This window comes from Dasypus novemcinctus, chromosome 19 (genome assembly GCF_030445035.2).
Source record: "Dasypus novemcinctus isolate mDasNov1 chromosome 19, mDasNov1.1.hap2, whole genome shotgun sequence".
Lineage (NCBI taxonomy): Eukaryota > Metazoa > Chordata > Mammalia > Cingulata > Dasypodidae > Dasypus > Dasypus novemcinctus.
This window is the reverse complement of record NC_080691.1, coordinates 48,501,669-48,519,809: the sequence shown is the minus strand read 5'-3', so window position 1 is coordinate 48,519,809 and position 18,141 is coordinate 48,501,669. Positions and strand designations below refer to the sequence as shown.

At 40.0% G+C, this 18,141-nt stretch overlaps 1 protein-coding gene, 1 non-coding gene and 1 pseudogene across 2 annotated transcripts in view; 2 read left to right on the top strand and 1 right to left on the bottom strand.

Moving 5' to 3' along the window:
- Window positions 1-18,141, bottom strand: part of MAPK1 (mitogen-activated protein kinase 1) — a 113,068-nt gene that overhangs the window by 41,916 nt on the left and 53,011 nt on the right. Inside the window, exons 2-3 of the mRNA XM_058281750.1 lie at window positions 3,956-4,138; window positions 1,104-1,293 (exon numbers count right to left, since the gene is read on the bottom strand). Of these exons, the coding sequence (XP_058137733.1) occupies window positions 1,104-1,293; window positions 3,956-4,138 (373 nt within the window). The remainder of the gene's footprint in view (window positions 1-1,103; window positions 1,294-3,955; window positions 4,139-18,141) is intronic.
- LOC139437023 (ras-related protein Rap-1b-like) lies at window positions 5,163-5,846 on the top strand (annotated as a pseudogene).
- LOC111766056 (small nucleolar RNA SNORA27) lies at window positions 9,825-9,946 on the top strand. The gene has a single exon (XR_002798218.1). It is a non-coding gene; the product is annotated as a small nucleolar RNA SNORA27 (small nucleolar RNA).

Sequence of the window (18,141 nt, the reverse complement as noted above, 5' to 3'; positions counted from 1 at the left end):
CTCTCCATGGTCTACCTTCAGCCAGCCTTTGCCTATTGCTCAGCCACCATCGCAGCCACATAGAAGAGTATTACTGTTTTGGGTATCTCCCTTATCACTTACTTTTAGTTGTTCCTTCTTTCTATGACACTCTATGCCCAATGTAGCCACTTGCCTACTGAAAGCCTTCCCATCATGGATGCCACCCTCTCCCTTGTGCCACTCACCGCCCTAGCAAAAACTGACCCACCCCTCTCCTTTGCATTAGCATAGCGTTCTTTTCAGTATCTTAGTTACAGCACACTTTATTACGAATCACCTATTACCTATCCAGTTTCAGACCTGTCAGTTTTCAGATCTCAGGGACTGGCACCCACCTCACTGGCCTGGTATATCTATCTTATAGTTTCTAACAGGAATGTCTGTTGAGCTGAAATCTAAAGATCTGCCTATCTAGACAATCTCTGTTGAAAAAAAAAAAAGCCAGCTGGAGCTGTGGTAGGAATTTTGTTGCATTTGTAGATCAATATAAGGAACACCGACATCTTAACAATATTATGTCTTCTGGCGCACGGAAAGGGAATGTCTTTCCAATTTTCAGGGCTTCTTTAGTTCACATTCATTTTTATTAGACTGCATCCACATCCCTTCATCACATCTAAGGCACCCCCAGATTTCCCTCCTTATTGAGCTTTGCCAACTGTTAAAATAGAAATACATAAATGCTGCATATTCTCATGAGAACCCCAAGGACTGTAAAGGATCTGAGGTTTTCCTGTTTATTTTTGGGTGAAATTTACTGAAGGAAAAGGTTACCAATGAAATCTATGATTTTAAAACTTAGATATAATCATTCTTGTTATATATATATATAAATAAAAATACGAATGAAAATGTTTAAAAGATATACACCAACTTATTATAGTATTACTTTTGGAGAGTAGAGAGCAGTGGAATGAGAAAGTGAAGAGGAAAAGCATCTTTTTACTGTGAAAATGTTTTCATGTATTTTTGGTGTAATCTTAAATGTGAATAATGAGAAGAATCCTGGATAAATAGGAATATGTCCCCATTGAAGAGTTTTTTTCAATATAGACACCCTAAGAGAAAATAACCTTGCTGACCTTGAGATCACAGGTGGTGTTGAGCAGCAGGTTGGAAGGTTTGAGGTCGCGGTGCAGAACATTAGCTGAGTGGATATATTTTAACCCTCGGAGGATCTGGTAAAGAAAATAGCAGATATGGTCGTTGCTGAGGTGTTGTGTCTTCAAGAGCTTGTAAAGATCTGTTTCCATGAGGTCCTGTACTATATATCTGTTTGGACAGGTTAAGGGAACACACTAAATAGCTCGTCACAGTGAAAACAAAACATACCTTCTTCTGACCCTATTCCCAGATAGTCCCTTAGTGGATGGAAAGGCCTATGAAAGAAATAAGGTTTTCACTTGGTATACCTGCAAGGAAGGAATCTGAAGTAGTTATAAAACTAGCTCCTTTTCAGGACCTGTTAGGACAACACACACTATACTTGTGTGATGTGAGTGGTTAAGGGTCTAGACTAAACTCTTAAAAAAGCTGTTTTGGAAATACTGGCCAAACTTGAATTCTCATCTCCTTTGTCTCCAAGCTGTCCAAAATAAAAAACCTCCCTCCAAGGCTTGCTGGAAAGGACTGGGAAAGGGAATTACCAGCATCACCACATACACCCTTCCTTAGCCTGGCCCAGCAACAACTTGCAATGTTACTGTTCCTGTCTTCCCTTGTTGCCCTGCCCCCCAATCTCTCAAGAAACATTTGGAAATGGTGGTTTAGAATACATTACTACTAAATCCAATCTTAGTCTATCTGCTTGGCTCTTGTAGCAGTGTGATATTATTTATGAATTCCAAGAACAGATACTGGATTATGTTTATAAACTGGTCTGTTCCTCTGGGTATATTAGATTGTATTAGATTCAGAGGTTTCACTTATACTTGATAAAATTATGATCAAGGCTCTGATTTGGCCACATCAGTAGGACGTTGAATCCCCACCCCCTTGGTGGGCAGGGACTCAGAGAAAATGACATTGCAGAACAGAGAGTTGGAGTTTTGATGCTGGAGCCCTGGGAAGTAAACCAACAGGAGAGGAACGCAGAGGAATAGAGATGGCTCCAAAGAAATGGCAGAGGTCCCAGGAAGAGAGAGAGACTGAGAGTCTACAGCTGACCTTGTTGAGAGACCAGGGCAGCTGAGCCCAGAAAGAAATGAGCCCCAGGGAGAGAGATGAGCTTTATACCAGTCTTGAGCTGAGACCAGAAGAAGCTGGGACCACAGAGCTTGAAGAGGAAGACTGAACCCTCACAGAGACCAGAAGTCATCTTGTTCCAACATGTGACAACAGACTTTGGTGAGGGAAGTAATTTACTCCTTATGGACTTGTGACTGTAAGTTTCTACCCAAATAAAAATCCTTCATAAAAACCAATTTCTGGTATTTTGCATCAGCATTCCTTTGGTTGACAAACACAACTCTTCAATTACTGTTAAGACCCTCTTGCTTTCTTGTCCTTCCATACATTGAAGCACCAAGAACTTGAGCTATGGACATGTTCTTTGTTACAGAAATTAAATTATAGAGGCCTTGGGCAATGACCGCACAACTCTTCAATGCAAGTAAGAGCTACTGAACATATACTCTGGATAGACTGGACAAAGCATGGGGCAATAAAACACAGTGAACAACGTGGTGGAAGATGAACTGTGGTTAATAGTACAAATATGAGTGTTACCTCATGAACTATAGCAAATGTACAACACTAATACATAGTGTTAATAATAGAGGATATATGAAAAATACATACCAAGTGTACACTATGGACCACGGTTAGGGGTAATACACTGATAATGTTCTTTCATAATCTGTAACAAATGTTCTATAACAATGTAAGGTGTTGGTGGAGGAGTAATGTAAGGGAATTCTGCACATTATGTATGATTATTTTGTAGGCTCACAACTTCTCCAAAAAAATATTATGAAGGCCTTAAACTTTTAACCTTACCATATTATTTCACCAGCAGTATTTGTGTATTTCTTTTATTCATTTCTGTGTAAATATTATTCTGTATATTCTGTAGATTTATGTAATGCAGGATGCAGCATGGCATTCAAAGGAAACATGACATGAAAAACTCATCTGAGACAGACTTATCTTTCAGGGCAAAAGTAAAGCAGATCAACAGGTGGTAGCAGCATGTGGCATTACAATTTCACTTAAAATATCACTACAACTTAGTAATGGCACTGTTTAAAAATGGAAAGGGCTGCCTAGAGACAGTGAGCTATCTCTTCCTGGAGAGGCAGAATGTAGAGTGGGCAAACTGGTAGGAAGCCATCCTAGAAGCAATGGATAACCTCCTCTCTTCTGGCAGATCCTCCTCAGTACAGTTAATGTCTCTGCCTTTCAAAGCAGCTTTTACCCTGGCCACATCCTCTGGACCTGCTGAGCCCAGATTTCTATATGTTGTCATGTAATTTCAAGGTTTAGTGGATCTGAATTTTAAAGTTGAGGAAACTGAGCTCCAAACAGGTGAGAAGTCGTCTAAAATGAGGACAGCCCAGATTTACAAAGGTGGATATCCAGGACACCCTCTTTCTAAATCTACTGCCCTCTCTTTCTTTCTCACCATCCTAACAGACCATACCTTGAATGAAAAACATGATTGTAAATATTAACAAAGATTTCAATAAGCATACTTAATAGAAATCTTTACTGAAATGGACAGTGATATTGTACTTACCTGAAAATGGTGAAAACAGTTACTGACAACTAATGAAATGAACTAGGGAAATATTTTAAAAGAGGCAAGTATTAAAATTTCTCCTTAAATGTATGCTTTATGCACTTTTACTTTACTCTGATTAAGTCCAGAAAATTTCAAGTTGTATGTACTCAAGAAGGTAACTAAGTAGTGGAGCCAGCTGCTTGAAAAGGATACACATCTTTCATTTGCTCGATGGTTGGTGCTCGAATAATATCATTGATTCCAATGATGTTCTCATGTCTGAAGCGCAGTAAGATTTTTATCTCCCTCAGTGTTCTCTGGCAGTAGGTCTGGTGCTCAAAAGGACTGATTTTCTTGATAGCTACTCGAACTTTGTTGATATTATCATAAGCAGAGCTAAAAGAAAACAAAAGACAGAGAGGCATTTAAAAACAGTTCCGAGAACATCTTGGCAGAAAAGAGTGCAAATTGCTTTATTACTACTCTGTGTAACGCTGTTTCATTCCAGTGAAGGCAGCATGTATATTTACCACAAAAGGGCTTCAAATTTAGGGAGGATACAGCTGACACAACCAAGAGTATACTGAATCTCCCACTGTTAATAGTGTGGATGCCCGTTTTCATAAAACCAGTAACATGTTTCTAATCTCTCCCCTCCTGTCACACACAGAATTTTTTTTTTCCCTGTTTGAAACAGCAATTGCATTCTGCTGAAAGTCATCATCTCAGCCTTCAAAACAACCTCCTACTGTTGGATCAGATTCCTCTGAGTCAGCGGAAACATTCAAATCACCACCAACTACATCTTCATCCCCAATAAAATTGGACCCAAGAGGATGCTTTGATTGCTTGCATCAACTTTCTTTCTCTTGCATATGACATGACTATTATTTTTCCCCAAGCAACTTAACCAAGGTGCTAGGATACTCTTATAACAAAACCTATAAAGCATTCTTCAAAAAATACTTTGTAACCATAACAGAGGGATCCATGTTCCTTCCAAGCTGTTCTTAAGTTCTGACTTAAAAGAACTCCAAAGAGAAACAATAACAAAAATTACATCTTCAGAAACCCAACTCAGGGTCAGAGCTGTGGCAGTACAGCTGTGGCACCAGGAGCAGCGACCTGGAGGGAGTGCAAGGCACTAGATGCGCAGAAAAGGGGACAGCACAAGAGGCACTACTTTTTTTTTTGTTAACAAGATTTATTTCTTTCTTTCCCCTCCCCGCCATTGTCTGCTCTCTTATGTCCATTTGCTGTGTGTTCTTCTGTGTCCGCTTGCATTCTCGCCGGCACAGGAATCTATGTCTTTTTGTTGTTTCACCTTGCTGCGTCAGCTGTCCCTGTGTACGGCACCACTCCTGGGCAGGCTGTGCTTTTATTGTGCAGGGCGCACTCCTTGTACATAGCAGCACTGTGCATGGGGCAGCTCACCACACAGGCTAGGAGGCCGTGGGTTCAAACCCTGAAACTCCTATATGGTAGGCGGATGCTCTACCAGTTGAGCCACATCCATTTCCTGGTACTAACTTTTGACAATAACTTCATACCATTAGTGAGTATAAGTTAGTCATTTTTGGCTCAGGAGGTGATGGACAGTCTGCTCTGACCATGCAGTTCAAGGAATTTTTGTTGAAAAATATGATCCTACAACAGAAGAGTCTTACAGAAAGCAAGCTGAAGTAGATGCACAACAGTAAATGCTTGAAATTTTGGATACTGCAGGAAAGGAACAATTTACAGCAATGAGGGATGTGTACATGAAAAATGGACATGGCTTTGCATTAGTTTATTCCATCATAGCACAGTACACATATTAATGACTTACAAAATCTGAGAGAAAAGATTCTTCAAGTAAAAGACACTGATAATGTACCAATGATTCTGGCTGGTAATAAGTGCAACATGGAGGATAAAAGAGCTGTAGGAAAGGAACAACATCAAAATCTACCCAGACAACGAAACAACTGTGCATTCTTAGAATCTCCTACAAAATCAAAAATAAATGTTAATGAGATCTTTTACGACCTAGTACAGCAAATTAAAAGAAAAACTCCAGTACCTGGGAAGGTCTCCAAAAAAGTCATCATGTCAGCTGCTTTAATATACTAAATGCATTGTAGCCAATACTGAAGAACTGTTGCCCAATTCAATAGTGCCAGCATTCCAACTTTATTAAACCTACTAACATCTTAAATGGACTTTCCTGTGATGGTGCCCCTTAAGAGGTGGATGAAAGCTACTGCATCATTTTGCACATTCTAATCACTTTCTAGTATCACAGGAGAGATATTTACTTATGTAATAGTCCTACAGTATGCAACTGGCTATGTTCAAGTATTACTGCTTAAGAGACATTCTTCATCCATCAGTGTTGTAGATGTATGAAAATGGTGAAATGAATACTTTAACATGGCCCATAAACTTTGTATTGAAGAATACAATAATGTAAATCCTAAAAACACCTTTATTTTAGCTTAATAAAAGTACAAACTGCTCCTATATAGACTAATCCAGATAACTCTCACTTCTTTGATACTTGCAGCTTATAACTTAAAAAAAAAAAAAGAAATTCAAGGTCACTATCATTGTATTGAACAAAATGCTTTTTGATTAACAGAGTTATACAATTTTTAAAAAAATTTTTTGAAAAACCTGTGGAGACAGTGATCTTGTCTTTAAAATATGGTAGTCTTTTCAGTAAAATGTCTTAAAGACATTGCCTTTAATATCAGTTAGGAAGGAAATGATGTTTCCGTTCTTGTTTACATAGAAAACAATGTTTACAGTCGTGTACAGTAGGGATCTACAAGTGGATATTTTCAAACTCTTTAAAAGGATTTAATGTTTTTTGTAAATCATTTTCAGGCTTCTGCAGCTGTAGATCCTCACTGTGAATCCCTTGCTTGCCCATGCATAAGTGTATCTGCAATACCAAATATACAGGTTAAGTGTTTTTGCCCATTTATAGTGATTGTTTCACATGTGTAACGTTTTGGTTGAGATGTTAAAAAGTAGAAGAGTACTGTGGATGTGGCTATGGGAAGTAATTTTAGTCATGCGTAATTGGGCACAAGGCCTAATTTACAGTAACTATTGCTGTTTTATTTAACAATGCCTTGTTGCTTTGTACGCATTAACGTTTGGGTGAAAATACTGTGTGTCTATCCAACAGGGAGTCACAGTATCTAAATTGACCAACATAATGTTACTATTACTTTGAGGTGGCCAAGTGTAAACTAAGCCATTTTTTTTTTGAAGGAGGTACCAGGGATTAAACCTGGGACTTTGTATATGTAAAGCAGGTGCTCAACCACTGAGCTATACCTGCTTCCTAAAAGCCTAAAGTGATGAGATTTTGTATAACTTAGCATCAGTTCAATAAATTTGGATTCCTATGCAAGGGCTTGCATTATCTTTTTAAAAAATGTCTTCAATTTTATGATCAATTTGAATCAAGGATTTTACTACTATTTTTATGATCAATATTCTATTGAAATCTTTGCATATTAATAAATATTAACATCTGTTCCATTGACCAAAGCAGGGAAATAATACTGACAGCCCATGAGATACTACTTGTTTCCTCAGTGTGCTGGAAATATAAAACAGTAAAATAACAATAAAGTGTATGCTTCTAAAATAGCATTTATCTGTGTACTTATTATTAGAATTATTGATGAATTTGTCTGACTCCACTACAAAACTCTGCTTCTGGGACTCATCTTCAACTCTCCCACATGTCCTTAATACACTTTACACAGGTGCCCTCAGATACTCTGGCATGAAATACATTTTCTCAAAATAAGGAATTACTACTCAAATCTCATTTTTACTTTGGTCTGCTTCATGAAGCCCTAAACCACTGATTTTCCAGTTTTATCATAACATGGTAGTCAAACAGCCAAAAATTTGCTTTTAAGAATAAGATTAGGTGGGTAGGGGGAGGTTTATGGTCAGTTTGCCTCCCTTAATTGTATCATCATTCAGTGAGAAAATAATACACTGACCCCATTTTAGGAAGTTTGAGCTCATCCTCAACCATTCAGCTGGTAAGGTGTGATCCTGTCAATGGAGTCAGGTCTGTTTTACCTATTCTTTTTAGTGCCTTTTTTGGTTTACATAACCTGTGAGAGAACTGATCAAAAAGAGGGTACAATCTTCCACAACAATTCTGTATCTGCTAGTTTCTCCTTGGATTTCTCAGTTTTATATATTTTGATACTTAGTAACTACAATGGCATGTCTTTTGCCATGGATTTTCTGGTCTCACAATAGATTTTTGTTTTGAAGTAACTTTGACATTATCAAACCTACTTTTTTCTTTCTCCCTAAGAATTTACTCTTTGCTCACTCCCAGCACCTACGCCACCACCCACCCCAGCCAAAATGCATCATTTTTCTTTAAATACCTATTATAAACAACTTATAGTTGCAGTTTGAAATTTTAATCCAATCTCTGACTACCCAGCCTCTGGATGGGTTAATTTTATAATTTTTTTTCTTTTAATTGATAAGCTTACTCTTTTTAGAAACAAAAATTCACAGGTTAAATACTTTGTTCAAGGTTAAAAAAACAAAACACCCATGAGAAGCTTCCTATCCATGCCTATTAAGTCAAATAATCTTTTTTTTTTATCCCCACCCCCCTGTTGTCTGCTCTGTGTCCGTTCACGGTGTGTTCTGTGACCGCTTCTATCCTTATCGGCAGCACCGGGAATCTGTGTTTCTTTTTGTTGAGTCATCTTGTTGTGTCAGCTCTCCATGTGTGCAACACCATTCTTGGGCAGGCTGCACTTTCTTTCGTGCTGGGCAGCTCTCCTTAAGGGGCTCACTCCTTGCGCGTGGGGCTCCCCTACGTGGGGGGGGGACCCCTGTGTGGCACAGCACTCCTTGCACGCATCAGCACTGGGCATGGGCCAGCTCCACACAGGTCAAGGAGGCCTGGGGTTTGAACCCTGGACCTCCCATGTGGTAGGTGGACACCTATTCATTGGGCCAAGTCTGCTTCCCAAAGCAAATAATCTTAAAAAGAAATATTTTATTTTTATAAAACTGATAATGGAGATGGAAAAGAACTAAAACCCAAACTAAACACCAATCTCTTTTATAAGCACATGTGTAAAAGTTGACTAAAAATAAATGAGTAAATATAATCTAACAACAAATTAAAATAATCCATTATGACCAAGTAATGCTTATCACAGAATTCAAGAATGGTTCAATAAAAAAGCACATTAGGGTGGCGGACTTGGCCCAGTGGTTAGGGCATCCATCTACCACATGGAAGGTCGCAGTTCAAACCCCGGGCCTCCCTGACTCGTGTGGAGTTGGCCCATGTGCAGAGCCGATGCGCGCAAGGAGTGCTGTGCCACGCAGAGGGGTCCCCTGTGTAGGGGAGCCCGACGCGCAAGGAGTGCGCCCCGTAAGGAGAGCCACCCAGTGCGAAAGAAAGTGCAGCCTGCCCAGGAATGGTGCCGCATGGAGAGCTGACACAACAACATGATGCAACAAAAAGAAACAGATTCCCGTGCCACTGACAACAACAGAAGTGGACAAAGAAGATGCAGCAAATAGACACAGTAAACAGACAAATGGGGTGGGGGGAGGAGGGGAGAGAAATAAATAAATCTTAAAAAAAAAAGCACATTATACTCATCTTTTTTTTTTTTAAAGATTTATTTTTATTTATTTCTCTCCCCTTCCCCCCACCTCCCCCGTTTTCTGCTCTCTCTGTCCATTCACTGTAAGTTCTTCTGTGTACGCTTCCACCCTCGGGGCCACCGGGAAAATGTGCCTTTTTTGTTGTGTCAGCTTGCTGTGTCAGCTGTGTGTGTGTGTAGTGCCACTCCTGGGTGGGCTGAACTTCCATCATGCGGGGCGGCTCTCCTTGTAGGCACACTCCTTGTGCATGGGGCACCGACATGGGGGCGCCCCCTGTGTGACACAGCACTCCTTGCGCACTGGCAGCTCTGTGCATAGGCCAGCTCACCACATGGGTCAGGAGGCCCTGGGTTCAAACCCTGGACCCTCCCATATGGTAGGCGGATGCTCTACCAGTTGAGCCATGTCTGCTTTCCCATACCCGCTTTTCACTTTGCCAAACAGACGTATGTCTTTACTGGTCACTCAAGTGGGCCCAAGGAAATACCCTTTTAAAACTAAGCAAACCGAGTCTCTTGTATCCTGTCAGAGGCAAAAACTGAAATAAATAAGTTAACTAAAACACATTAAAAATAAGGTATGATGTTAAAGAGGAAAAAGTAAAACACTTCAACAGATGTCAAAAAAGAATGTAGTTTCAGTGAAATTGCAGAGTATAATTTTAACACACAAAAATGAGTGGTGTTTCTATATGACAGCAATAAACAATCTGAATTGGAAATTAAAAATTTTTTTCCCATTTACAATAACACCTAAAGGAATAAATTATCTGGAGAGGTGAAAAACTTGTATACCAAAAACTACAAAACACTACTGGGAAAAAAAATTAAATTAGATCTAAAAACTTCATGGATTGAAAGATTTAATATTGTTAAAATCTGAAAATGTCATTTTTATTCAAAGCAATCAAATGATTCAGTACAATCCTGAACAAAATTCCAGCAGCCTTATTTTTTTCCCAGAAAAGGAAAAGCCAATCTTCAAATTCAAATGGAATTACCAGGGGTCCCAAATAACCAAAATAATCTTGAGATAGAAGAAAGTTAGAAGACTCACACTTCCTGATTTCAAAACTTACTACACTTAAAAAAAAAAAAAAAAACTTATTACAAAGCCACAGTAACTAAAACAATGTGTACTGTCATAAAGACAAAAATAATAGGCCAATGGGAATTGAGAACCCAGAAATAAACTCTCACATATATGGTCAACTGATTTTCAACAAGGGTACCAAGTCCATTACAAACAGTGCTGGGAAAACTAGATATCCACAGGCAAAAGAATGAGCTTAGACTCTTACTTTATACCATATACAAAAATTTACTCAAAATGGACCAAAGACCTAAATTTTTTTTAAAGATTTATTTATTCAAAGACCTAAATTTAAGAGCTAAAACTATATATCTTTTAAGACAGAGGGAGACATCTTTGTAACCTTGGATTTGGCAATGGTCTCTTATGTACATCAAAAGCACAAACAGGCAACAATGACAAAAAAACAACCACCAGATAATCTGGACTTGATAAAAATTAAAAAGTTTTGTGCTTAAAGAGATGCAAATCATATATCTGATGGAAGTTCATCATGCAGAATATATGTCAAAAAATAAACAACTCCTACAACTCAATGAAAAACAAACCAACTTAAAAATGGGCAAAGGACTTGAATGGACAATTTTCCAAAGAAGATAAATGGCCAAAGAGAACATGAAAAGATTCTCAATATCATCAGCCAATAAGGGAATGCTATCAAAACCACAAAGAGATGCCACTTCACATCCAATAGGATAGTTACCATCAAAACAAAACAAAACAAAACAAAGCACTCGAGATAACTGCAACCTTCATGCACTGCTGGTGGGAATGTGAAATAGTGCAGTGCTGTGGGAAATAGTCTTACAGACCCTCAAAGAGTTAAACAAAGAATTACCATATAACCCAGCAATTCTACTTCTAGGTATGCAACTTCAAAAAAATTTAAGACAGGGACTGGAACAGATACTTGTGTCATAGTGTTCATAGTACATTGTTCACAATAGCCAAAAGGCAAAAACACCCAAGGGTCCATGAACAGAAGAATGGATAAACAAAATGTGGTGTGGGGAAGCCAACTTGGCCCAGTGGATAGGGCGTCCATCTACCACATGGGAGGTCTGCAGTTAAAACCCTGGACCTCCCTGATTCGTGTGGAGCTGGTCCATGCGCAGTGCTGATGCACGCAAGGAGAGCCATACCACTCAGGGATGCCCCACGCGCAAGGAGTGCGCCCCGTAAGGAGAGTAGCCCAGCGCGAAAGAAAGTGCAGCCTGCCCAGGAATGGCGCCACACACACACAGAGCTGACGCAGCAAAGATGACCCAACAACAACAACAACAACAACAACAAAAGAAACACAGATTCCTGTGCAGCAGACAAAAAGAAGAACATGCAGCAAATGGACACAGAGAACAGACAATGGGGCGGGGGCAGGGGGAAGGGGAGAGAAATAAATAAAATAAATCTTAAAAAAAAAAAGTGGTGTGTATAGATATATACAATGTAGTATCATCCAGTTGTAAAAAGGAATGGAATTCTGATCCATGCTACAAACATGAACAAACCTTGAAAACATGTTGAGTGAAATAAGCCAAACACAAAAAGACAAATATGTTATGAATCCCCTTACATGAAATACCTAGAAGCAGCAAATTCATAGAGACAGAAAGCAGATTAGAAGTCATCAGGGGATGGGTAGCTATTGCTTAATGAGTTTAATTTTCAAAATGTCCTTCAACAGGGGAGTGGTTATCCATGTAATGGAATACTATGTAGCTGAAAAAAGGGATTATGTGGAAAGTTCTTCAAGATCTAGTTTGTTTGTTTTTACAGTTGAATAAAAACATACATTTTTCAATTAAATGTACTGGATACAAATAAATTTTTTTTTAATCACAATATATTACACAATATATCTGGTTATAGTAATGCAATCATACAGTATGAATGGATAGGGGAAGGCAAGGTACAGAGCAGTGGATAGCATGTTAAACTCTGACCAATACAAAAAGACTTAAAAGAAATAAAAAGTAATTATTGGAAAGGGATGCAAAATATCTTTAATTAATTTTGTTCCTACCTGAAAGAATAATATTTAAAATTGGAAGTGGGCATATTCTTTAAAAAGAAAAACTGAATGAAGCATTAGCTTAGTACCATCTATGTACCAATTGATAACAAAGATAATGAATACTATTCTGTCCTTGAGGAGTCCAAATACTGAGAGCACAGAGTCATTTTCAAGGAACGCAACCTCAAGTCCCAGATGAATTTTATCCTCAAATGCATAAATTGTGGAGAATGGGAGGTGGTGAAAACTGGAGGTGAGCACATCTGACCTCAGTTTTCAGGCAGATTCTTAGTATTCAGCAATAAAAGAGAGGAACTCTTGATATAAATAACAAAGATGAAATTCAAAATAATTATGCTGAGTGGAACCAGACCAACAGAAAAATACATTTATATAAAATGAAAACTAATTTATAAGAACACAAAGCAGATCATTTGTGTTGCCTGGAGCAAGGCGGGGTTTCATGAGAAAGGAAGAATGCAGGAGGAAGCAAGAAAACTTTGGAGGTGGGTATATTCATTAATTCATTGTGGTGATGGTTTCATGGCTGTACAATATGTAAAAACATATGGACCTATATACTTTTAAAATGTGCATTTTACTGTGTATCAATTATTTCTCAATAAAGCTGTTTAAAGAAAACAAAACAAAGCAAAAAACAGGGGTCCTTGGATATGTGGTAGATTCCAGGGCTGGGGCAGGTGGGAATAAACAGATTCCAGAAACTACTGACCAGTAAACGTGGAAAGAGAAGCCCACAAAATTCTGGAGATTATTTAACAGACTTTTGTGCTCATTTAGGGCAGAAAAGGGAACCAGAATGAGTCAATTATTAACAAGTCATGCTAAACTAACTCCACTTCCTGTTTTGATAGGGTTACCACAACAATATCAGAGCAATGCTGGAGTTGCAGTGCATTGAGGACACACTCATTTCCCATTTGTGTGACTTTATCTTAAAACTGGTGGCAAAATCAAATAATGATCCTGGCTCTTAAGAGGCATGCAATCTAGTGAAGGAAGGAGCCAAGAACAGATGATATACACTGAGCTTTTTATTGTAGTAAAAGCACTTCTGTAACACACAGCATAGCTGGGTAGATGAATTCCCAATAAGGGTATTTAAGATGAGGCAAATAAACCACATCTGAAGGATGAACACGATTTGGAAGAAGGGCAAGGGCATGAAGACCAGCAAAAGGAAGCACCTGGAGATAGAAACGGGACCTCATCCCACCATGCCCTTTCCCAGGAAAGAAGGTGTTTATGGGGTCAGGGGAACATGCTTCTCAGGAGTAATGAAATTCCCTGCAGCCTCAATCTGCTCCGCAGCCTGTGTGGGTCTTGTGCCTGGGGTCTCTCCCAAGAGGCAGAATGTACTTCCAGTGTGTATACCACAAGAGTGGCCAAGGGGCAGCTGCTTGCAGGCCAGGTATCCACATGAACGTTCTTGAGCTGCAGTGCAGGCAAAATTGGTACTGGAAAGGCAAGAGTGGTGTGCTGGAAGCCTGTTCTCTTTATTCCGCCAGCAGAGAACTCTAAGGAATCTGAAAATTTTAATTGGCAACCTTTCTAGGTTATTATGACAATATACCTGCCATGGTAGAAGGACAGAACATATTACATTTAATGTGTTTTTTTCTTTTTAATTCTTTTTGATGATGTCCTTTTCAACATTTCATGGTTCTTAGCTTGACTTATGCAGTATGTAGGGTTCTATTTGTATGACTGATCTAGGCCAAGCAAACATTAGGGGCAGACCTGGGTTTAGGAGGTACAAAAGTAAAGATGCAGGGGTAAAATGGCACTTTTTTAAAAAGGTTTGTTCTGGTTTTTTTTCCTCAAGGTGCCAAAGCCAGGGATTGAACTGGGGACCTCCTATTTGGGAAGCCAGAGCTCAATCGCTTAGCCACATCAGCTCCCAAGCCAGCTCTTTCACTTCTTTGCTTGTTGTTTGATTTTAGGAGGCACCAGGGACTAAACCCAGGACCTCTCTTCCATGTGGAAAGCAGGCACTCAACCACTCAAACCACATCTGCTCCCCAAAAAGACATTTTTGAATCCTTAAATCCTGATTTAAAGAACTAAAGATGCTTGTGCGTGATTCAGATGGAGGAAATGAAGGTTCCATGTTCTAGCATAAGGAGAGAGATCAAGGTTTCAGAATAAGAAATGGGAATCTTTACCAGAACTCACAAACGGATAGTAGTGCTAAAGAAAGATAATCTTGAGGGGGAAGCAGACTTGGCCCAGTCGACAGGGCATCCATCTACCACATGGGAGGTCCGCGGTTCAAACCCCAGGCCTCCTTGACCCCTGTGGAGCTGGCCCATTCACAGTGCTGATGCGCGCAAGGGGTGCCCCCTGAGTAGGAGAGCCCCAAGCGCAAGGAGTGCACCCCACAAGGAGAGCCGCCCAGCGCGAAAGAAAGTGCAGCCTGCCCAAGGATGGCGCCACACACACGAAGAGCTGACGCATCAAGATAACGCAGCAAAAAGAAACATAGATTCCTGTGCTGCTGACAACAACAGAAGCGGACAAAGAGAACATGTAGCAAATGGACACAGAGAACAGACAACTGGGGCGGGGGGAAAGGGGAGAGAAATAAATAAAATAAATCTTTAAAAAAAAAAAGATAATCTTGAGAAGAAAGGTCTAAGAATAGAACTCAGGAGCAGTCAGAGGCAGAGGAACTGATTAAAGAGAAGGAGAAAATAGGAAGTAATAATGGCAACCAGGGAAGTGGATGTGGCTCAAGCAGTTGGGTGGCTGCCTACCACATGGGAGGTTCCCAGGTTTGGTTCCCGGTGCCTCCTAAAGAAGACAAGCAGATGAAGTGCCGACACAACAGGCTGGTGCAGTGAACTAACACAACATGACATGATGAAAGAGCCACAATGAGGAAACACAATGAGAGGCACAACAATTGGGAGCAGAGGCTGTTTAAGGCATTGGGTACCTCCCTTCCACATGGGACGTCTTGGGTTCAGTTCCCAGTGCCTCTTAAAAGAGAAGAACAGACAGAGAGCAGACAGTAAGCACAAAGAACAAGGCGGGGAGGGGGGAGGGGGGAGAAATACATAAATCTTCAAAAAAATAATAACAATAACAATGGTGACCATATAGTGGGTTTTTACTATGTGTCAAGTCCTTGGCACATCTTCTCATTTAATCCTTACTATAATCTATGAGAAAGATACCACCTACCCCATTTATGGAAACCAAAATTGAAAGATAAATTGTTAAAGTCACATCACTGGAAAGTGGTGGAGCTAGAATGAGAACCCTCGCTGTGTAACTCCAATGCCCACTTGTAAGAACAGGATGAGTGGGGTTTCAGAAGCAAAGATGGAAAGACTTCTAAACAGGAGAGACTGAGAAAGATACAAACTGGAAAGCTTTCACTCAATTTGCAGTAAGATGATCTGTGTTAACATTGGTGTAAGTAAATGGAAGAGAAGGGTAGAGGATTGGAAAGAGCTTAAGTGTTAATTTAAAAAGTGGTAAGAACATGGGAGGTCCGCGGTTCAAGCCCCGGGCCTCCTTGACTGGTGTGGAGCTGGCCCATGCGCAGTGCTGATGCGCGCAAGGAGTGCCGTGCCACACAGGGGTGTCCCCCGCGTAGGGGAGCCCCACGCGTAAGGAGTGTACCCATAGGGAGAGCCGCCCAGAGCGAAGAAGGAGGGAGCAGCCTGCCGAGGAATGGCGCCGCCCACACTTCCCGTGCCGCTGACAACAACAGAAGCGGACAAAGAAACAAGGCGCAGCAAAAAGACACAGAAAACAGACAACTGGGGGAGGGGAGGGGAATTAAATAAATAAAAAAATTAAAAAAAAAAAATGGGAGAAAGTTATAAAAAAAAAAAGTGGTAAGAGGACAAGGAGGATGACGGGAAAATCAAGGTGAATAAGTGAGACAGATATGAGGGTAATGGCGAACCACTAAAGGAGGTTAAGCAGAGATTTTTAGCATGACGAAATGTCTGTATTTTAATAACATTTGCCCAAGTAGCAGTCTATTAAAAGAATGGAATGGGGGTGGCATTTGTGTGTGTGTATGGGGGGATCATACCAGCTAGCCTGGAGGCAAGGAGGCCCTTTTAGCCAAATGAGAAAAGGCTTTCCAAGCCAAGGCACTGGTGATCAAGCGGCATGGGCAGACTCAGGGTGAACAAGTGCCCATTTCACAAACCTCATGCTTCCTAGCTGGGTCTTGTTCAAATGTTCTCTATTCATTACACTAAATTCCTCAAGGGCAGAACTACGTGCTCTAAATTACTCATGTCTTCTTTATAGCAGTTATAATCCAATTTGCAGGGGAGAAGCAAACAATATTATGCTCATCTAATGCCTTCCAATGAAAAAACTGCTACCCAAAATCCCGTGGTTAAGCTACATATGACACAAGGAACTGGGAAGGATACAAGCTGTTAGCCACAAGCACTTCAGTCTTAACAACTTAGCATTCACCTGTCCCAGTCCCTCTACCCCAAAATACCTAGAATACCAATGAATCCCAGGCCAAAAATCCTTTCCAGTGGCCCAAGGAAATGTCAAATGTTGTCTTGAGCCAGTCTTCAAAGCCAGGAAGGAATGTGGCACGATGACAGTGTGGGTGAGTTGGGACTCCCTGCCCTACACTGCAGAGATTGAACCAGGCACCCAATGTGAATCTCAAGTTTGCTAAATGAAGAGATATCATTTGCCTGAACAGCTAATTCTATTCTGTGTTCTAAAGGTTTTGACAGTAACTTGAATACTCCTTTCTCTTCTGCTAAAGTTAATTTACTAACATTTTCCAGACACTTAGCATTAGAGGGTTAAAAGTATTCCAATGCAACCAGTGCTCAGATGTGGGTTTCTAAATACCATTCTCCAATAAAAGGAACAAGGGCTCTAAGAAATGGCTGAGTTGAGGGCACAGGCAGCCACAACACAAGATGAGCCTGGAACATTTTGTTGTGCCAGAAAAGTAAGGAAATGCTTAAAAAAAAAAAAAAAAGTGGACAGGGGGAATAAGTAGTCTTAAATTATAACTCAAAGTATAAGATACATATAAAGTATAAAATAAATATAAATAAGCCCATACTGACATAGTAAATGAAAAGAGAAAAATCTTCCTGACAGAAGTCCAAATAATATATGTAGATGCTTTCCTCTTTAGAAAGTAGAGGTTAATTCTCCTCTATACCTTAAGGGTGGGCTGCATTTTGTAACTTGCTTCCAAACAACAGAATATGGAAAGGGGCAAACAGTAACTTTACAAAAGAGAAACTTGGAAGATACCACCTTCACAAGATGCCATGTGGACACAGTCCTCTGACGGATGTGAGAAGGGCACACTGCCTCTGTGGTATCTTTTCCCCAACCCATAGCCACTGTCTAGTAGTGAGAAAAACATCAGACAAACCCAAATTGGGTTTCCACAAAATATCTGATTGGTACACCTCGAAACTGTCAGAGACCAGAGGAGACTAAGGAGACATGACAACTAATTGCAATGTGGCATACTGGACTGGATTCTGCAAGCAAATGAAAGAACATTAATGGATAAACTAGTGAAATCCAAACTAAGTCTGAAGGGTAGTTCACACTAACATACCAATGTTGGGTCTCAGTCTTGATAAAT